At 39.2% G+C, this 22,605-nt stretch overlaps 1 protein-coding gene across 7 annotated transcripts in view; it reads left to right on the top strand.

Annotated features, from left to right (window-relative positions):
• MSANTD2 (Myb/SANT DNA binding domain containing 2) overlaps positions 1-20,771 on the top strand; it is a 29,700-nt gene extending 8,929 nt beyond the window's left edge. For 2 of the 7 annotated variants that reach the window (XR_003427782.1, XM_027081939.1), the window contains exons 2-5: positions 10,884-10,973; positions 14,717-14,972; positions 16,570-16,630; positions 19,242-20,771. Coding sequence is in view for 6 of the 7 variants with exons in the window: in XM_027081939.1 (XP_026937740.1) it covers positions 14,897-14,972; positions 16,570-16,630; positions 19,242-20,094 (990 nt within the window). In the remaining variant the exon portion in view is untranslated. Of the gene's footprint in view, positions 1-5,079; positions 6,984-10,883; positions 10,974-14,716; positions 14,973-16,569; positions 16,631-19,241 lie in introns of those variants that run through there. The other 5 variants (XM_027081940.1, XM_027081938.1, XM_027081937.1 and 2 more) reach the window with 5 other exon arrangements.
• Positions 20,772-22,605: the final 1,834 nt, after the last annotated feature.

The raw sequence follows: 22,605 nt of genomic DNA on the forward strand, positions 1-22,605 counted from the left end.
ACTCTCAGTGTCTTCGGAAGTTCCCTCACCTAAAACAGGTGCAAAGAAGACCTGGGAGGATGGGGGCGACCGCACCCACTGGTATTGGGCAGCGGGCTTACTCCTTGGGGACTGGCAGCTCAGGGTCACGTTGGTCCCCACGTGGGGCACGCCCCGGAGGCGGCAGGATGGAGGAGCTGGAGGAACTGGGGAAGGGGAGACAGGTTAAAAACTCACATCTGGGGGCCAGCAGCTCCCCTCCCCCGCTCCCACACACGGACCCCCGTCACTCTGTTTGCCCCTCCCCCAACCTTCACACTCAGTCGCTTGGGGGAGAGACCTGCCCGACCTCCCACGGGTGCCTCTCACTTACCCAGCACATTGAGTTCTAAAGTCTTGCTGCTGTGACCTCGAACAGTACCTTGACTGTCTTGCAAGTTCACAGAACAGAGGTAGGGTCCGGAGTCTTTCTCCTGGAGGTCCTGCAGCCGCAGTGACACATTCCGGGAGGGCATGGGGTAGACCAGGGATGCTCCAGGTTTGCTTGATGTGACCCCACTGATGTGCGCCAACACCTGGTGGGCGGGCGTCACACCCCCCATTATTACTTGTCTGCTCTGTGCCCAGGGCTCAGCTAGTCCCCCTCCCCCAAACTGGGGGTCTTCAAATGCCCCTCACCTGCACCACCCCCTCTAACCTCTACCAGCTCTCCATTCACCCCTGTCTCTCTAGCTACCGTCTCACCAACCCGGGTGCTCTGCACCAGAACAGGTCCTGTTCCCCTGGGCGCTGTCTCTTCATCTCCCACTTGGGGTGTTTAGAAAGGTGCCCACAACTCATTAAAATTGCCCAACGTACTGATGGGCCAGAACCTGCAGTTAGATAAGAGAGGAATGGAAGAGAATGAGGTGAGATCAAGTTGAGAGATCATTGTGCTACTTTAGACTTAAGGTATCAAAACTCCAGAAACATCATTAATTTGGAACAGGTCATGTCCCAGATATTCTGGTGAAATATTTTATACTGTGTAGTTCTAGACAGCTGGAGCCTAGGGTTTGAGGGAAAGGGTGAAAGGAGGTAGGAAGCAGTAAGAAATGAGACAAGAGACATAAACACGAGGTCAGATGATGGGCTAAGGAGTTTGGACTTTATCCTAAATTATCAAAGAATTTTCAGCTGGGGAGTGGCATGGTTCATCTTAGGTTCCAGAACTGGCTGTAAGGCGGAAAATGAATTGGAAAGGGTGAGACTGGAAGCACAGAGACCATTTAGAGGCTCCTTGCAGTGAGCTAGACAGGAGGTGAAATAAAGCAGTGGCAGTGAAAATGAAGAGAAGAGAACAGATTTCAGATATACCAAAACTAGTGGAGCTGTTTCGGAGAATCTGAAAATTCTAATTTATCGGATTTATTAGATCTTAACCTGGCATACAACTCACTATGTACTTCTCTACCAACTCACCCAGAGGATTCTTAGTTGTAGTCCTCAGAGATCATCACAGTACCTCATAGCCGAAGTTTTAAGAATTGGTTCTTTTTTTTTTTTAGCCTTGCCACATGGCACGTGGGATCTTAGTTCCCCGACCAGGGATCAAACCTGTGCCCCCTGCAGTGGAAGCACAGAGTCCTAACCACTGGACCTCAAGGGAATTCCCTAGAGTTGGTTCTAGAACCCAATGAGATCCAACTAAAGCACTGTTTTAGGGCAGTCCTGTCTGTGTTACATCCAGGCTATATACAGACTCTCTTGATTCAGATCTAAAATTTCAAATGTTAATTGTCATGCAGGCACTCTGAAGTCTGCTCATATCACTAGGATGAGGTGGAATAGCAGTCCCCTGTCCCCTACCCTTTGGATGGTTGTATCTGTGTAATGTTTACAAAATGTTAAAAAAAAATGGGAGAAAAAACTTCTTGAGTTTCAAAAACAAAGACCAGTACCATAAAAAGCTCTAGATTTTAGACAGTTGTTAGGATTGCCCATTGATTATTAGGTAGTCTTTAATCTTATTTCTGTTGTGGGGATTATGCAATGTGTTCTTCTGCCTGCTGTTTACCATTGCAAAAACTCCCTTCAGTGTTCAAAATGAATGCTTAATGACTCTGTACCTCGTGTGCTGCATATGTTACAAATTATCTGGGGTTTGTAATCTAAGTGGCGTCTCCCCCCTATTGTTCTGAATAATTGAAAAATGTCTTCATATTGGAATAAGGCATGTATTTAAATCTGTATAATTCTTACCTATTCGTAGTTGAGAGAGTCCTTGAGAGCCAATGGAAATACTTTTTTTTCTTGGCACCAATCAAGTGAGTGTTACCTTGTCACTTAGTGGGTGGGATGTGGTGTTATTTCTTAGTAAAATACAGACCTGTGTTTATTCTCAGACATCTTAGGAATAACAGCCATCATCTTATTTTTATATATGTGTTCTTGGCTGTATTCATAAATTACATTTTTTGAGCTACCAAATAATACTTCATTCAATATAAAGTGATACAGTAGAATGGAAGTTATTTACCTAGATATGTTTTCTAGTTGCATTTTCTCAGCCTGTGTAAGATGACTTTGTTGTAATAGCCTGAATTTTTGAAACTCACAATGTTGTTTCTCTACTATCTACCTTCAGATTACTTCATTTATCCAAAAAGTCAATTATGTTTGTACTTGATATTAATAAAACCAGAATAAAGTTCATACCTACCAAAACCTGCTTTTATCATTATTATTTAAAATTTACAAATACTTTTCTCTAAATGGATAGAGCTGGTTTATGATTTAGAAAGAAGAGTGTGATAGGTCAAAAAGTACCTTGACCTTATATTTGACCTCTCAACTGCCACATACAGTCTTGAGGAGTTTTCATTTATTCATTCATTTAGCGAAAATCTATTGAGCCACTTCTGGGTGCCAGGTACTGGGAATACTTCAATGAATAAAACTGAAAAAAAAACCCACCTGTCTTCAAAGAGCTTATATTCTGGTAGAAAACAGTATATTTTAAATATGCTAATTCAAAACAACACAATTAGAAAACCGCTCAAATATGATATTCCTTTATATCAGCCTCATTGACCTTAGAAAGTTTGAGCTCTCTACCTTTCATTATGCATAAGAAATAGAAATTCATTTGCCTTGGCTTTATTCAGAATGATTTACATGATTTCATATTACACCTTCTTATTGTGATACGTTCAGTTGTCACTTTTACCCCTCCAAGCAACAAAGTGCCATATTGTTGGATAATGGATAATAAGCACGTCTGTGCTGGTCCTGAAGGTGCAGTTTTCAGCAGAAATAGGTAACGTTCCTTCTCTTTTGTGCAAACTAGCAAACATGGTTAATAGTTGGACTTGAGAAATTAGAGTTGTGCCAATTTTACAACAATATAAAATATTTTTAATATAAATTACGTAAACCACATTACAAAATTAAGAGAAAAAAGCAAGGGAAGAATTTTACCCTCTCCACTGTAGCATAACTACGTATCTGTGAAGTGTTATTTTTTAAGAAGCGGTGAATCTGATTTTAATTCCAGTAAAATTTCCATGCACCAAAAATGAGAGGTCTACATGCTTTTTGTTTTATTGAACTCCAAGAAAATATAAAGGTCATTCATACTTCTTATTTGATTCATGCCTGCCACCTGCTTCTTGCAAACAGGTTGCCCAGTGAGTGAGACCAAATCCTCACTCTGGATGGGTAGTTAGGATTCCTTTTTTCTCCCTTGTTTATGTATCAGTGTGTTAGTCACCATATTCTTGCTAAGACTATAAACCTTTGAAAATGGTTAAATGATTGGCTTTTAACTATAAATGAATAAATATGAAGTTGAAGCTGTGATGACAAAGCCAGGTGTTTATGAAACTTGACTAATGTGTGGCAAAAACATGTTTGTACAACAATGTTACTTAACATGTAACAAACCTAAATCTAAACTTTTACTTATAGATTTCACATGTTATTAAACAAAACCAACTTTATACAATATTTTTTAAGTACTAATAAAGCTAAAAAACAGAAAAATCAAGTGAGCATTCTTTTAATATTGGATGGTGTAGTTCAGCTGAAACTTACTTGCTTTTCCAAACAAGGTTCTGATACTGACTGCTACAGTAAGGTTCTTTTGAGTTTGTTATTCTTACCATGTGCTTAGTGATAAAACTTTGCTGCTACTTTTCCTCTACTTGAACTGACCTTTACATAAGGCACCTTGGTCTCCAAATGGTCGGACTATCATTTTTGTAATAATAACAAATAGTTAACATTTACTGAGTACAGGCTATTAAGCAAACACTGTTTTAAATGCTCTGCTTGAATTTTTTCATTTAACACAACAAATCTATGATGGAGGTACTGTTTTTAGCTCCACTTTACAGATGGAGAAATTGAGGCAGAGAGAGATTAATTTGTCTCATGTCACAAAGCTAGCAGGTGGTGAAGCCAGACTAAGGAGTGTGACTCCATGCTCTTAACCACTTGATTATACTGTCACCTTGTGAATTATCAGCCCACCTTTATTAAAATTTGACAGTTGAACTAATATTTTGGCAACAATGAAATCATAAAGTCATAAATGCCAAAAATACCAAAATCACATAGCAACACCCAGATGGACATCATTGTGCTCATACGTGCTTCTTGTCATAGAAATGAAAACACAGATTTAAAAAATTCTTGCAGATAATTCATGGTGTCCTAAGTTTGTAAACACAGTGAGAAACATTGATTTGGAAGTCCCAAGGAAGAATTTAAAACAAATGTTGAAACATAAGACTTTTATTGTAGAAGGCTCATTCAGTCATGCATTCAAGCCTTTATGTACGTGATGGTATTTATTGGACTACCAACTGCTCTTAAAGGAAGGAAGTTTGACATTATAGAAGGAGAAACATTTACAAAGTAGAATTACTTTTTGACAGTAAAAGTGGGTAAGGATGTGGCTTACCAAAGGAGGCCACGGAGTGTCCATTATTTTATGCCTGCCATTGTTCACCTGATGTGTAAATGATTTGGATACTCTTCTTAGAGATGATGAGGATGAGACACTGTCTTGTATAATATAGATATACAAAGAAGATATACTCTTCTTAGAGATGATGAGGATGAGACACTGTCTTGTATAATATAGATATACAAAGAATATGCATATGAAGAAAGCTAAAAACAGAATCAGAAAATGAGAAATCAGAGTACAGGGAGTATAGCAGGTAAATATGGTTACTTCAGCTAAATAGTAAAACGAGCTATGAACTTCCCGGCAACCATGGCAAAAAGTAAATACAGTGACTTTCTGTACTTTTCAATGTCTGCAGGAGAGAAGCATACCAGGTCCTAGTTTTGAAAGCTAAGATGAATTTGCATTAAGGACACTGTGATAGTGACCTTGGATAAGCTCTTACCTTTCTCTTAGTTCTCTTTTCTTTTACATAGCGATGCATCACATATCTTCTGTGATATGTAATATACTGCCCGGACCCCTCCTCCAGGAATGAGACACTGGTGCATCTCCACCAGCTGCCTGGAGCACTGATTGGTGATGGCTTCTGGTTGGATTTCTCCCAGGAATTTCCCGTTGCCCAAGGTTAGGCTCCCTCTCCAGTGGCATCCAGGACCCAGTGATTGGTCAGTGCTGAAATACAAAGGTACAGCCTCCTTGCCTCAATCCAGGGCAACTCTGAAGGGTCATCCAGGTTCCATACTTCACTTTAGGATTAACCGAGGCCTCTGCTGCAACCGTGAGTTACTTCAACTCGTCTCTCTACCCCATCCTGCTCCTCGTTTGCTCACAAGTGCTGTTCTGAAGAGCCCTCCGCTCTAAGCCTCCTGCACGGTCTCCTCAGTGTCTGTTTCCTGGGACCCTCTCTTTTAGCCTTATTGTAAAAATTAGAAATAATAAGTGTAAACTGCTTACCCCAAATCTCAGCACATGGTAGGCACTGAGAAAATGGTAGTTATGGTTTACTTTCATTGCATGGGACATTGAGCCACCTGTGGAAATGTTTTGATTTTTGTAGAAGGTACAGACATTTTTTCATACGGTGATTGCTTTTAGCAGTCCTCATAAAGGTAAGAGTAAAATATAAAAATGCTACCAAATGAGCTATAAAAAGTGTTATGATTACCTGAATTTCTTTCTGACAACTTCCTAAATAAGTTCAGGTTGCCCAAGGACAGGCGCCTAAACTTAAAACAGGCTTATTTTCAGATTTTTCATAGAAAGTTTATATGTCAGGATGTGAAGATGTATTCTTTTCATGCATTTATGACCTATAGTTTATACCATGTAAATGCAAAAAAAATTTTTTTTAAACCCTTTTAAAGTAAGTTAATATTTACCAGGTTTTAACAGTCGACTGAATCTTGACTTAATGCTTGTACCCAGATATCTTGATGGAGGATTTCTAATAAGCTTACTTTTTAGATGATTTTATCTTAGATGTCCAAATTAACTTTTTTTTACAACCAAATACATAAAACTTACTAATGGGAAAAAATCTGTATTGTAAGTTATCTTTGCATCATAGATGGTAGTTTTTAGTAACAAAATAACTACAAAACAGAGAATCACATGGTCACCATACGAAAGGAATCGAGTGACCTGTTTCAGGGGTGAGCCTGCTCTGCATAAACATTGGTCTCATGAGTATAAGAAAGTACCTTTGTGTTTGGGAAGCCATACAATATTGTAATGATAAAGGTCCGTGAGGATTTTTGGAATGTGTGTGTATGTGTGCACGTGTAATGCCTAACCTTTAGACACGGCTGATTACAGAGCAGTCATTGCGTGATGCACGGCGTTTGTATGGCAGGACTTTAAAGATGAATGGCTGTCACTGCTATCCTAGATATATTTTAGGTAATTCTCTTGAGTGTGTTTTCTAGTTCTCACATACTAATAAAAGTTACCATTTTAATATCATCCAAATACTACTTCTAGGTGGTGCCGTGGGATGGGAAGTACTGAGAAAAGATTCAACAGAGATGCTAATGTAGCAACGTCAGAGGTAATATAGGAGGTCAGATGAAAATAACCTCTAATTCAAGTCAGTGCTTTACCAAACAACTGATTTCTTTTCCCTTTTAGGTGGGAAGTTCTAGATACATAGTGTTATCTGACTATGTTTGATGACTAACTACCTGCTGCTTTTGTCTGAAATAGTTAAGTAGTTCAGTAAACCGTAATATTTTTACCTGTCTTGTTCTAAATGGAGAAGCCCTTGAAGATGTCTAGAAGGGTTCTTGTATCCCAAAGAAGCCCTTAAACATGACCATACATACTAGGTATAGATTATCTAGTATTGCTGCCAATATGAGATTTTGTATGAGTATCTGTATGATTTACATACAGAGTAGAGTTAAAAGCTCTATGGCCATATGAGTATAGTTCCTTGAGCAACGAAAGGTATTTGGTTCTGACAATTAGTATTGTCCTCCTTGAGGGCTTTTTTCTTCATAATCTGAATGGATTACGACCCTCAGCTCCTAGCATGGAGGAAGCTAGAAAGCTTAGGAGTTGATACTCAATGAGAACAAAACTTCCTGAATGATTTGTTCTATGCAAGTATTTCTTCCTCATGAAGACATACTGACCAGTTATAGACACAAAAGTGAGTCGTTGATAGGCAGATTGGGGATGAAATGCAGCTGATAGAATTCAATCCTGGACAGTTCCCCACAAAGACTAAGGCTCCAGAGAGGCAGGAGCTCTTGGTTTCTGGTGGTCATTCTTCTGTCTGACCCTGTTAAAATCCAGGAAGCAATTGAATCCTTTTTCCTTTTCTGTCTTTGACAGAACTACTGTCAAAGAATATTATATTCTTGAATATTTTATTTAATTTGTAAGGCATAAGAAATAATAAAATTTGGACAGGGTTACAGAGCTCCATTTGGCAGGTAATCCCGCCCGCCCCCCCAAAGAAAGTGTAACATGGTAGATATTTAAAAATAGCCTTGCCCTCTGTTGTTAGTCCTCCTTTGTTACAAAGAAATTAATTTGCTTTGCTAATTATAACTGTAACTGTTTTATACCCTTTAGGGCTCCTACTTTTTTCAAAAGGTTTTAGGAGTCCTACCTACCTTGAATTTATTGATTTTTATAAATATAATCCATCGTTGTGGTTAACCAATGAGTTTCCTGATTTTCTTTGCTAAGAAATGTTTGATCTTCTTGGTAGTGATTTACTACTTTAAAATTACCTCAATTCATTTAATAAATATATATTGAACAATCCTTATGTGATAGGCACTATTCTGGGCTCCGGGAAACAGCAAACTAGGTAGACATAACCCCTACCTCATGGAATTTACAATCTAGTGGAATAGCTTTCTTAGGATACAGTAACATTTTGTGAGTGGCATTTGGTAATTTTTCTATGCAAATCCCTTTTGAAGGAATACTTGTCTTGGGGCCTCCACTCCGCATTTGTTAATTAGACCTAGATGATCTCTAAAGTTCTTTTCCATTCAAAACTTCTCTAATGTTTTGGAGGTTGGAACCTGGTTTGCTATCAGAGCGTTGGGCAGCTCCACCCGCTCTCTGTCAATCAGTGTATTACAGAAAGTTTTAGAAAAGAGGCACTTCGCAAGGATGGTGACACAGATAGGTAATTAATAGTATTAAGTGCTGCAGGAAAGTCAGATGAGTTAAGGACAAAGTTTGAGGACCGTTGTTCTTAGTAATTAAGAAGGCATTGCTGACCATGACAGTTTCAGTGGAATAATGGATCAGATTTTGATCCCATTGAGTTAAGGATTGAATTAGTGTAGACATTGCCTATTCCTTTGAGTCCCTTTAGTCTTCAGGCAGTGTTAAAATGGGGAAATGTTAAGGCTTAGCCATTATCCACTAAGGAAGGTCGTCAAGACTTACTTTCCTATACTTGTTTCTAGGTGTGTGCATTTCCCTAAGTTGTTACCTTAGGTAATTTATCTAGCATCTCTATTGATAAGTTAATCAGATAGTGAATGATCAAGTACTATGTGCTACAACTGGAACAGATGATCAACATGTTATGAATCATTTATTATTGTTTAATTGCCACTTCAGAAAAAACATTTCTTCCCCAGCAGGTAGAAAAAAAGCGCTATATTTTTGTGAAGAGTAAGTTGATATCCTTGTATGCTTTTACTGATAGAAATTGTTTCTTTCAAGAAATGGCAATTTTGCTAATTTACCTCTTAAAGGAAATATTAATGCTGCTTTATCTAAATGAGCAGGATACTGAGGAAACTGGAGAAGTTATTCTTGAACTGGCCCCAGTCTCCAGACTCTCTTGTAAAACCTATGACACACACTAAGTCTACCTCATTTTAGGGTTTCTGACTAATACCTATTATATTTTTTTTACGGAAGAAACAACCACATGGCGTAGAGCTGAGTTTCTTAACCGAAGGTTCTTGTATGAGCTCTTCAGAGAGTCCATGTTCCCCATGACATTGTGTGGAACAGTTTTGTATGTGTGTTCTTCTGGGGAGGGAATCCAGGACTCAAAAAAGTTAAGAACCTCTGCTCTGGAGTGGAAAAGGAAAAGGAAATCTTAAGAATAAAAAGGTTTCTCACTTGCCAAAACTTCTGTAGCACTAAGAACCGGGGAGTGTGAAACAAGTGCTGTGTTTTTGGTTTTGGTTTTCCTCTTGGGGTTTTTGGTTGGTTGGTTTTAAAGGATTAGGTGATTGGCAAGTCAGTTTGCCAAATTTTAATGTACAGAAAACCTAAGAAAGCAGGTAGTAAAGCTGCTACTGGCCCCAGATGGATTTTACCTTAAGTGACTTCCTCATCATTAGTTACAGCTCTGTGTCAAAAATATATATAGCAATTTATACTATGTCCTTAATATCCCTCTTACTGTGCAGAAATGTTTTTACAGTTGTCTGCCATTTCAGGGTTTTTTTTCCCCCTGCATTTGTGCTCACAGAAAATAAAACTTAAGAAATCTTGAGTCTTTCTTACAGATATTGAAATAAACTCAGTATTGTTCTGTTGCCTCAGTTAACTAAGAGCAACTAATTGCAACACAGTAAAGCAGTAGCTTTAGTTTAAAGGAAGAGGATAGATCTATTTCACAAAGGCTTCTTTTGCTTTGCAGTACACATCTGCTTAGGCTGAGGTACTGTTCTTAACACTTAGAAACAGTCACTGGAGATTTGCTCCCAGTGTAATTTCCCCTATCTCTTGTGGAATATAGTATGTGATTTTTAAGATTTTGTTTGCAAATAAGTATATTCTTTATTTAATCATTTGGGTTAAAGAATTTTAAATTTAATCATACTTAGTTGGCAGAGGGTTAAGATAAACTATAATATGTAAGTCATTTCTCGTATGGCCAGTTTGACAACTACATTTGAAAATCTGTTTCACTGCTTGTTTTTTCTTATAACACTGTTTCCTGCTGTTATAACTAAGCTGTCCTCCCTGCAGTATGACTGTTTTCATCTGACATCTTAGACTGATCATGCCGGTGTTTTCTAAACAACACGTTTATATGGCAGTTATGCCTTATTTCTGTTCCTCCCTGTTACATACCCTGTTCCATCGATAGACAGGTCTGTTAGAACAGTGGTTTTGTCATGGTGATGATTTTATGATTGTATGAAATGGGGCACATTTTGAGAAAATGATTGAGCCAGTAGCAGAATTGGTTGGCCTGTGCTCATATGATTTATTTAGCTTGCTTCCTACTTTGCCATACCAGGGAGGAATTCTATTCTCCCCACTTCTTGAAAGTCAAAGGAGGGATTGGAGGACACTGAAACAAAAGAAACCTTATTTGTATCCCCAAAGTAGCTTATATAATATCAGGAAGGGCTTTGATGAAACCACTGGCCCTACTTAAAGATCTTATTTTCCAAGCCTTTCATTATTTTATTTGCCCTTTTCTGAACTCTACAATTTCCCTCTCTTGTAGCTGGTTCGATGCCCAGAACTGAATGCTGTGCTCCAGCTGTGGCCTCACCGGTGCTGAATAGAGAGGAAGAGCCACCTTCATAGCTTACATGTGATTCCTCTGCTTATACAACCCAATACTGGATTTACTTACTTTGGCAAGATAGTTGCATTGTGCACTGTATTTAATGTTACATGTACTGTAACCCTGGGTCTTTCTCTGCATTGCTGCCGTTAAACCCCCAATCCTGCCAATCTAAAACTCCTGCCTTTGTTTCCCTGCCCCATCCCCTACCTCCAGACTCCCCTTACGTTCATCCACAATGAATGTCATCTTTATTCTCTCATTTTCTTTCACTGTAATCTTAAACTTTGGCAAAACTTTCCCTCTGTCTATAAATTGTCAGTTGTCAGCCATCTGATTTTTCTCCCTGCTTTGGTAATGGGACGTCCTTCACGTCTTTCCTGTGGTACTTTTCCTTTCCTAGTCATTGAACACTTGGCACGGTGGATTTACCAAGCATTCACTTGGCATTTCTTCTACATCAAATACCTTTGGACTTCTCTGATCTGACCACGTGGTCAGGTTGTTTCCTATACTTTAGTTCTTCTGTTCAGATTTTTTTGACTTCTCCTGCCCTCTATCCTTATAACTTCACTCAGGATATAGTATTATCTCATAGCTCTTGTCCCAGGGAGGAGACAGTAACACTGATTTACCATGGACATTCCTAACAATAAGGAAAGTGTTCTTCTTCACTGTGACTAGAATAGTCTTTAATAATTTCAAGCAAATTCTTTCCCTTCTGAGATCTTAATTTTTAAAAAAATGCTAGAGCTAAGTAACTATAAATTTCTAAGATGAGTGAGGTAAAGGAAGAAGGAAGAGAAACAAGGTTTTTGTGTTGAACAGGAAATGGTTCTCCAAGGAAGCTGAATTGAGGTTCTTGTTGGGTTTGGTACAGCTGTCCAAAATGGGAGGCAAGACTCCGTTTTTCCTAGATTCCAGAGCATTATCTTAATCTAAGATTTACAGTAGGTGTTAAGTTGGTTTATTTAGGACTGTTGACAGAGACACACAATCACTTAGTTATATGCTTTGGTTAATCATGTAGAGTGTGGAAAGTGTAACCTTTTCTGATTTATTATGGATGATAAGGATTGGAAGGTCTCCATATGTCCTTTTTATCCATTTCCAAAGTCCCTCTCGTTTATCTAAATACCAGTGTTTCTTATAGTAGCAGTCAAGCTGATGTTTAAGTTCTTGCTTTTTTTTCTTAGTTGATATGTGCTATTTAAACAGCCTCTCCTTGGATCTGTGGTCTTTACTGAATCCAGAAGATACGTCTTTTGCATATTTATGTCTTGAGAGAGTTAAAGTCAATTTGGAAATCTTTCAACACATCAGATGCCTATCATATGGATTTAGGAGTTACCAAACATTTCGCATTCAGACCCCTAATAGATATTTTACATATCAGCATATTGCACTATTAAAGTGTATTTCAAAAGTACACTACAGAGTAAGAGGGGGCAAGATCTGTTAGGCTTTTTTGATGAAATATAAAATATATCATCTGACTATTCTTCCATATCTAGAACGCTTAGATATTTCTAGTTTCCTTATTCATAATTACACAAGCCAAGTGAAATTTTAAGCTCGATTCGGTGGTTTCAGAGAAAGTAAATCTTTTCTGTGGTTTCCCACCATATATAGTGTCAAAGATTGGTGGCTTTGCTTACGCCTAGGTCACGTCCTAAGTGTGGCCCCTTCCTTCAAAGGAATGTTAGTTTTATTCCCTGACTTCTGAAATAACCCTCCATGACAGATCCAGCTGGGCTCTTTTGTGTGCTGAATGCCTTTCTCTAGGCGGCCAGTAAGTAGTGAGCAGTGGCATGGTTTCCATCTCCATTTATGGCCTTGGAAGGGTGACAGGGACATGGCTGGGACTCTCCATTTACGGTCCTTGCAGGAGCTGAGAAGAGTGGCTGGGGTGTTCTTGGAGGGCAGAAAGTAGACATTGTGAGATAAAAATAAATAGGAGATGTTTGCAATTCAAATTCCAGTCCCGGGGGGAGGGCAGAGGGCACCGGGAAGGGGAGTGTGTAGGAAGTCAGATGAGATCTGCTGCAGGCATTTGTCTCCTTCCATTGGCAGGGTTGCTCATCACACGTTTCCCAGGTTCATTTCTGATTTGTTCCAGAAAGTTGTGTGTTAGGTACTTGTGACTCTCCTTTACAAAGAGAGAGGAGGAACACTAATTAAAGTGTGGCAGAAACCTAACTTCTTTAAGGCATCATTTGAGGCACCAGAAGAAATCTCCAGAAAGGGAGAATGAGGCAGGGGATAGGCTGGCTGGTTTTAGGACGGGGTGACTCTAGTCACTCCTCTGCTTTTGTCAGAGGGAGATCATCATCCGTGTCTTAGGTTTATTATTCCTTTTGCCTGTCTGGATTTCTGGCCTCGAGGGACAGATCTGCAAAGTATTTGACAGAGTGTCTTCCTGTAGCTTATCAACTGCGATTTAAAGGTACTGAACTTCCGAGGAGGCCCGATACAGATTATTCAGAGTTGTTTTTGTTTGGCGAGAATAGAGGACGTGTTGGCTTATGGAGAGTCATCTCACATTCAGGAGAAGTTTATAGTCCGGCTCATGGGTGTAAAGTAAGCCTGAGGTGAACTTGTTTGGCACAGCTGAGTTCGAAAGTATTTGGAGCCACCAGAGAAAAAGGGTCTTGTCTGTCACGAAAATCCTCAGAGTAAAACCTAGTAGAGTGGAGAGGAGAGGAGAAGGAACACAAGGAGACAGCGATGGGACAGAGGACGAATGTAACTAAACTAAATTTGGAACTAAGGCACAAGGACTGGGACTAAGTCCTTGATTTATCTTTTGAAATGTCGTGTAAGATAGCATAAGATGTACCATGAAACGAAGGAAATCCTCAGAAATATGCGTTAGACCACGAAGCAAGTTGAAGCGTTGTGCAAGATAATAAAACTATCCAGGTTTCATCTGTGGATTTGCATAATGATATTTGCTGTGTGCCACAAAAAAGAAGTGAAATAACACCCTTCCACCTCACTTCCCCCGCAAAAGGAAATCATGGGCTTCGTTTGTTGGTGTGTTTGGCTGGCGGCTTGAGTTGGTAGAATAGACTAGTGTTATCACTGGCTAATTTTTAGATGTAGGTATTAGTGTATTTCTTGATGATTGATGTCTGAGACTGGGAATCTGTAGCATTGTTGATTTGATCTCTTTTAAATTTTAGCAACTTCCCCAAAGACAGAGTGAGTTAGTAAAGATTATGGACTATGTAAGTAACAAGTTTTACCAGCTGATTTGTTTAGGCAATTGTTTTTACCCTGTGTTCCTTCTTATCAAGGGTAAGGAAGGTTATATTCTTTGCTTTGGGAAATTCTTCTTTCTGTCCTCCCTCCCCTCACTTTTTCCAAATTCTGGGCACAAATAGCAGCTCTTTCTTTTCTGTGGCAGGTGTGCATCCTATTGGCTGGCTGGTATTTCTTGTTTTCCTTTTTTTTTTTTTCTTACTCTTTTAAAATGGGGGTGGGGGTGTACAAATACGTGTATGGGACACATGCAATAATGTTGTAATGTTTCTTGTTGTTTAATGGATAATTAATTGCAAAGTAATTGTTTGAATTATAACATGTTTGAGTAAATGCTAAATTAGTATTTTTTTCTAATATAATCATGAATTTAAAATCTAGCATTCCTGTAACAATGTGTCTGTGTTTGTCTGTCTGTGTCTGTCTAATAGTAATTAATATCTGTGGTCCGTACCTGGAAGAGGAAGTACAGCTTTAAAGGAATAACAAAAGACTTTGTGTCTTAGACCCTTCGCAGGTGTTACAGTCGGGTGAAAGAACATGGTGTTGGGAAAAGAAAGAGCAGTTACACATTTGAACAGTTGGAACAGGTGTTTGGTCAGGGAGGATGGGATGCTCAGCCCTGCCAGCCTGTACTTATTAACAGTAGTGGCTTGTACCAGGAGCTGGAGTCAGATGGCAGCACTATGGAGGAGTATTCACAGGAGGACTGGGGAAACCACAGTCAGGATCTCCACGGCTATCCAACAGATCAGGAATTGGGTAAGAGAGCCAGTATCTATGTTACTTCTGTGTGTGTGCACGCGCATGCGCGTGCACGTGCATATGCATATCTTTATATGTGCACAGGTACTTCATATCTGTAATATCTTCTTATACCATTCCCACTGACAGCACAACGCATATAGCCAGTCTATTTGGGGCAATTTGGGCATCCTTAAACTACCAGCCTAGAGTTTAGTGACTTGGGTTCCACAAAATTCCTAAAGACAGAAGAATTCCTAAGTCTGAGCTGCACAAGGAAGCTCAGTGACAGGCTATGCAATTAAAAATATCCTGCACCTCTTAGTTCTAAGATGACTGCTAAGAGTGTTGACTCTTGGCTCGACTGGTATAGATATAACTGTCTTTTCCTTCCTTTATCCCCAATACTTTTATTTTTCCTGACTGTGATTTGCAAAAGGTCCCTTTCCAGGCTTCAGTCTGAACAATCAATGAGGGAAGCCTTGGTTTGAAAGGAGCTGATATTTGAACATCATCAGGGATCATACTCCTTCAAACTCTGTAAAGGATCCCATCCCAACAGTAGCTGGAATGATTTATTCCCAGTCTTCACATTAAAAATGGAAAACAAAACTCCTGGCCATCAAATCTAAACTTGTGTGGACTAATTAAGAGGGTATATGTAGTTGTTTTTCTTTTTTCTTTTCCGTAAATGCTCCAATTTTAGTTTTCATAATTTGCAAGTACTAATCAAGTTTCTGCTGCAACCTTTGTACATTCATAGCAAGTCGTGTAATGAGTGCTTACTTATAAGTAAATGTTCTCGCTCTCCAGTGAAATACTCAGGTAGCCCCCAAGGAAGGATAAGTAGGGTTGGTACTATAAATGTGCCTCCCTAGCTTAAGACAAAAGCCAATGGGCACTATGTTACAGAACTCCTGATGACGGAGAAATGCCTAATTCGAAAGAAAAAGGATTAAATGTTAATATTTCTTGTGAATGCTGTATCTAAAGGAATCTCTCAAATATCAGAAGAGAGAGGGAGCGAAGAGGTTATAAAACTGTAAGACTAACACAATGTAAGAGAGAGAATTGATGACTAGAAGAATAAGAAGGGCAGATGCTAAGTGATCACTACCTCAATTTCAAAACGGTACTAAGATCTAAATTACTTTGGCATCCTCTAACTCTGGTTTTGCTGGAGAGAGTTAAGTCACCTAAACCTTTGGGGAAAAAAATGACATGCATAGTATATATTGATCCTGATATTAGGGGAATAATTGCTCTCTAAAACCTACATAGAAAGTCTAAATAGAACAGAATTATTTTCATTCTCATTCCTTTAAAAATCATGTTTGCCATGAAATTAAGCTTTAAGCTCCTAGCTAGAAATCCACTGGTGACCTTGAAGAATTTTATACTTGTAGAGCTGGTTTCTGATCTTGCATATAAATGTATGCATCTCATTATGTAAGAGTTATATTTATAAATCTGGCATTGGACAGTGTTTGACACTAGAATTAAGTTCTCGCATTGGAAAGCATGGAACAAACAGTAGACATATAGCTGCTCAGCTACATAAATGTATGCCACCACTTAGGAAAATATAACTTTTTTCAAAACCTCTGTTTTTCAGATGAAATACCTGTCACAAAGAGAACATTAAAAATAAAACAAGAGTCTTCTGAAGAAGCACAGTAAGTAGATGTTCCACCTTTCTACAAAGTGTATTTACCTAAGTTTAATGACAGAAGTCTTGCTGTAATGAAGCATGCTATGAGAGTTACAGCCATGCCACTGAGAGAGCATGTCTAGTTGTTCTTCCTCATCTTTTTAGCCTAAGTTTTCCAGTGGTTAATCCAAAATGTTGAGAATGTTGTATACAACAAGAAGAAATAAATATATGAAAATAAGCGTGTTTATGGTATTTTCCTGTGTGTGCATGTGGTATTTGGATGTTTAAATATGATACAGAGATAAGTCACAGGGCCCAGAGTTTGTCTGGGGTTAAGTGAAATGATAGGAGGGCCAGAGGGACACTTAAACTCCTTATAATATTCCATTTTGGGACTCAAAAAGCAAGTGCTTAGGAACTACAGGGGAGGCCCAATTGACGTAACTAGGGATGAACTCAAGCTTCACAGAATTGGTGTCACCAGTCTCAGACCCCCTGAACTTTTCCCACGGTTGGAACTTCAGAAATACAACAGACAGTTCTCAGGAACTGTTTCAATAACTGGATGTAGTTCTCATTGTGCTCCATAGCTGTGAATAGCTCATCTGAGGCTTGAGCCCAGGGAGCTTCAGGCCGAGATCAGATCAGTGGGGCAGGAAACTGACAGGCTCTGCAGAAATGTCCCGTGTGGCTGCCTCTACTCCAGGTTTCAGCTCACAGGGTGAGAGGGTTCTAAGAGGCAATTCATTTCCCAATGCAACAGTTTCCTCAGAACTGTTCCTTACTGATGATTTAGGGCTATGACAGTGCTGAATAAAATAACTTCATTTGGGCACGGGATCTTTTCACTCTAGGTTTAGGTGGGATTAGCCTGAACTAGCTGATATAGCCTGTGGTCAGATACACCATCCTTCACCCACAAAGAAGAGTCACCACTTATTTATCAAATACCTACTGTATGTCAGGCATAGGAGTACAGCAGTGAGCAAAACAGACAAAAAGCTCTGCTCTCCATCCCACCTCCTTAGCCGAGTCCTCCTTGAGATCAGTAAAATATTTTAAAAGAGGACAGGAAGAATGGTAGCTATGAAAGATAATTTTTCTTGAAAGCATTGACCCATGCAGAAACATGGTCCTATGTCTTAGCCTCACAAGCACCACAATCTAAATATTAGAAAAGTGATCGAGTGCCTTTGTGTACTCTGAGAAGAGAAGCAATCTCCAGAAATGCAGTGATTTCATCCTGATGGCCACTTAGATACTTGAGTAGCTTTCAAGACAAACTAAAGTGTGGAGGATAAGTCCAGGGCAGTCTTTGGTTCAAGAAGCAACTGATAACAAAACATTAGCTCTTTGCCATCTTGAAAAGAAAATCAAGGAAGGTAAGAGAGAATGACTATGTGGAAGGTTCCCCAGTTTGTTCCAAAAGCTCTTCCAGAAGGTAGGAGCATTTAAGAATAAAGTTTCCAGGATCTGTCGCCTTCCAAGAAGCTGTTAGCAAACCACCATTACACCCTCTTTTCTTGCCTGTGTTTGATTGTATGTGAGTGTGGTAGTTGAGTATTTTTGTAGCTTAAACCTGTGATTGATGTCGAGTGTAATTGTTTGTTGCTAAGTTGATACTTAACAAACCTCAGTCTTCCAACATCAAAGTTGTACCCTACCTGAGAAATATCCTCACATAAATGTACGAATCATCATGAAGTATCCGTTGGAATTACATGAATTAAGCAGCACGTGAAACAAGAATTATCCTGTACTTTGTCTTCTTCTGTTAACTGTCCAAATCAAAATTGAAATAATTTCTATACTTTTGCTTCCCTTTATAAAATATATTTTAGAAAAATCTCAATTCATTATCTGGAATTTTTTTTCTCTTAAAACTGAAGCTTAATAATGGAACTTTTTCATCTGAATTCTCAGATCTTAATTCTGTGCTAAACTGACAGTTCTTTTAAATTTGAGAATAGTAATGTATTTCAGACAAATAGAAGAAAATGTCCTTTTTTCATGTTTTTGTATCAGATCAATAGTCATATCAATAGTCATAATCAGTTGTGTATTTTCCTATGGCCAGCATGTATGGGCCAAACTTATTGAACTTTCAGAATTTCCAAGTTAGAAATTAATGTGTTCATTCTTTTAAGTGATACCTACTGGTTACTTTTCTGAATACAGCATCCTTCACCTGCTTTTGGTAGTTAGGTCTGAAGGTCATCATATGTACTATACTAGCCACTTTAAAAAGTACATGATCCTTGGTTTCTGAAATCCTAGGGTCTTATGTATCAATAGTTACTAAGTGGAATACAGCCAGACTTTAGAAGTAACGGAAAGCAGTTTTTCACTAGTTCCTAGGAACTTCCTAAGGGTGAGCATGTCTCAGATTTTAATACTATGATTATCTAGACTTGCGCAGTCCAATATGGTAGCCACTAGTCACCTATGGCTATTTAAGTGTAATTTAAAATTAATTAAAAACTTAATACCTCACTCACACTAGCCACATCTTAAGTGCAATGGCTAACATATTGGACAGCACAGACACAGGACATATCCACCATTGCAGAAACTTCTACTGGACAGTGCTCATCTAGACACCTGAAGAATCTGACTTTCATTTCTCTTTCCAGGAAAAGAGACATCATGCAGAATATCATACAGATTTTGGAATCAGTACAGTTGAAATGGGAACTGTTTCAGAGCTGGACAGACTTTTCAAGGCTTCATCTCTCTAATAAACTGGCCATTTTTGGAATTGGTTATAACACCCGTTGGAAAGAGGATATCCGTTACCATTATGCTGAGATCAGCTCCCAGGTGCCCCTTGGCAAGCGACTCCGGGAGTACTTCAATTCTGAGAAGCCTGAGGGACGGATCATCATGACCCGAGTGCAGAAAATGAACTGGAAAAACGTTTACTACAAGTTTTTGGAGATCACTATTAGTGAAGCACGGTGCCTGGAGCTGCACATGGAAGTTGACTGGATACCCATTGCCCACTCCAAACCAACCGGTGGGAACGTTGTTCAGTATTTATTGCCGGGAGGCATTCCCAAAAGCCCAGGCCTTTATGCCATTGGCTACGAAGAGTGTATTGAGAGGCCCCCCTCGCCCCATGTGGAGCGACATTCCCTGGACCCAGGAAAGGAGGGCCGGGTTGACTTGGAAACCCTTTCAGCACAAGCCTCACTACAGGTGGAAATAGAACCTACCCGAATTATCTATTGCTACCTCGGGATCGCTGAGGTCAGGACTCTGCAGCAATGCTTATTTTTACATTTCCAAGCAAATACCAAAACCTTCAGCAAAGATTGGGTCGGTATTAATGGGTTCTTGTCTCAGAACTGTATTGTGGATCCTGGAGTTTCCCCCAAATCCATCTATATCAAATTTGTAGAAGTAGAGAGGGATTTTCTTTCCGCTGGCTCTTTAGTTGAGTGCCTGGAAAAAGCCATTGGCTACCCCTTAAAATTTAACAACTGAATGTCATCCTTCATAAGGATTTGGGCTCTTACCTCTCTCTTCTCTACTCACATCCTGTTACCCAGACTGTCCCTCATCCGGATGCTGCCATCAGACTTCATGGAAACTCTTTCCACGATCGGGCCAGTACAACTAAGAAATCATAGTAGACTTTGGGCAGAAAAAACAGACCTCACCTGAAAATGCTCATTTTGAGCCAGCAAGCTATACAGCGGACTTGCATGGTGGGTCAGTTGTTTCTTTTTTAAAAACAAAAATCAATTTTTAAATGGATTTTAGAGCCCTGATGTAAACAAATGTAGGTACATTCCATATTGGACAAAACTTATACTTTGAGTTTCATATGAAATTGAAAAATTGTATTTTTTTCACGATGTTTCATTTTTACACATCTCTATGTCTCTATATAAGTATTATTTACAACCTTGAATAAATAAGCAATAGATAATGGCAAGTTAAATCTTGAGTCACAGTAAATAAGACTGTTTTTCAATATTACCCTTAGCTACTATTGTATATAATTTAGAGTTTCATTTTTTTCACCAATCAAGTGTTTTGCTATTCCCAATCAGTGTTGCCTGCAAAGACCTTTGTTTCTGTGATGTACCAACTTTATGGTTGTGCTGCCATTTAAACTTTTTTTAAAAAAATCATTAAAGTAATTCCTGGCCTCTTGGCGTACTAGTGGAGCTTTTTGTAGCAGAGTGTGGTCGCACTGGCAGTGGGACTGTGCTCTGACTTTACTGCTAGGGATGAACACAACAGAGTAGGGCAGCTTCACTTCCTTTCACTCTCTATACCCCACTGACCAATGTCATTATCTCTTGTCAGAGTAACAAAGGTCATTGGACATTTCATTTTGTGCTACTTTTTAAAAAGCTACAAAAGGATATTCCTTTTGGCCCTACGTACATGAATTTGTAAGAGACTCTCATTCCTCATCTTTATACTCAGTAATCAGGGGCAGCTCTCTCAGGAGCACAGGTGGAGAATTGATGTCGTCATACTTCCTGTAAAAAAAGGAGGGAAGATCTAATAGAAACATCCAAACAAAAATTTTAAGTGATCCATAGGCTAGGAAACTGTAAGGTATCAGTCCATTAGGAGGGTAACTGTCACATTTAGATCTTTCAGTGATTTCTGTGGGTCAACTAGCACTCCAGTTGGAGGTTAGTACTCTTGGCTAAGAACTACCTTACTAGTGGAGTAGTCAAGGGTCACTTTGGTCTCATGACAGGGACTTGTTAGATTGGTTATTTATCTTTAATGATTCCCCCAGCATCTCTCGGGTACTCTACTTTAAATGGACTGCAAATCCAGGTAAGAGCTATAATTCTCCCCGTTTTTCTGTACTATTGAAGATAAAATTGCATATTGATTTAAAAATGTTCTTTCCTGCAACCTGAGTTGTCTTAAATCATTGGTTTTTCTCATTCTGACACCTCTTGGTTGGTTGATGCTTATTTATTTTTCTAGTGACTAGAGAGCTTATAACCAATGGGATGACTTTTATTAATGTCCTTTGAGTCTAGGTTTATGGAGTTGGGTGTTTCCTGATGTGAGCTGCTGAAGGTGGGTGCTAGTTCATGGAGAGCATAAATAAATGTCCTGGAATATTTGAGTGCAGCGCCTCTTCTCCCTGGGCACAGGCTGTAGGTATGGGCTTTAGGAAACTCTCATGAGTTTGCTCTTCTTTGGAACTTGGAATTATAGTCCTAAAGACCGAGGCTTCATTGACCATTTTGTAGCAATAATCTCATATTATTAGTGCCAAGTGCTGCAGGAAAAAGCATTATCACCAGGAGTAGTACATGGCATCCCCCAAACTTTGCCACTGATCAGCCCTAAAACTAACATTATGCTTCATTCATTTCTTCCCCCTATCCCGCTTTTCACTGCTGTTAGTTACTTAGCAGGGGCAGAACATTTGGGAACATTTAGTGAGGATGTCTGAGATCTACCTAACGTTACTGAGAATAGGGCATTGCTAGACCACTGTGAGCAGCACAGAGTGTATGGCAAAGCCTGATCCAATATGTGTTTTCACCATGTGGCTTGGGATGGGTGAGGGGGGTAGGGGCAAGAGGACAAAGCTGGGCACTGGAAAATGGCGACTTGGAAAGAAAGTACCTTCCTGATACTGAATATCCATTCTCTTTGGCCAGGACAATCTAGAAAAGAGGACAGCAGGGTGTCAGATAACTATATGAGCATTTCTAAAAACAAAAAGACTATTTAGACCTTAATGAAGCCTTATAACTGATTCCAGGAGGATGGAGACACTACATTCAAATGTAAGAATCAGCATTAAAAAATACTGTAGAGATAAAAGATGAGGTATGACTGGGAGAAACACTAGTGAGCTGCAAGTCTCTTAACATATGAAACTATGAACTTAGCTCTTGCACACAACCTGTTTATTCAGGTCACTCACAGATCTTCCGCACTAACCTTCCCATTTTACACAAGGGTAGAGAGCAATGTTCACCCTAAACTGCATCTCAACAAAAA

This window comes from Aethalodelphis obliquidens, unplaced genomic scaffold (genome assembly GCF_003676395.1).
Source record: "Aethalodelphis obliquidens isolate GAN/ISIS:26980383/991018 unplaced genomic scaffold, ASM367639v1 scaffold46, whole genome shotgun sequence".
Lineage (NCBI taxonomy): Eukaryota > Metazoa > Chordata > Mammalia > Artiodactyla > Delphinidae > Aethalodelphis > Aethalodelphis obliquidens.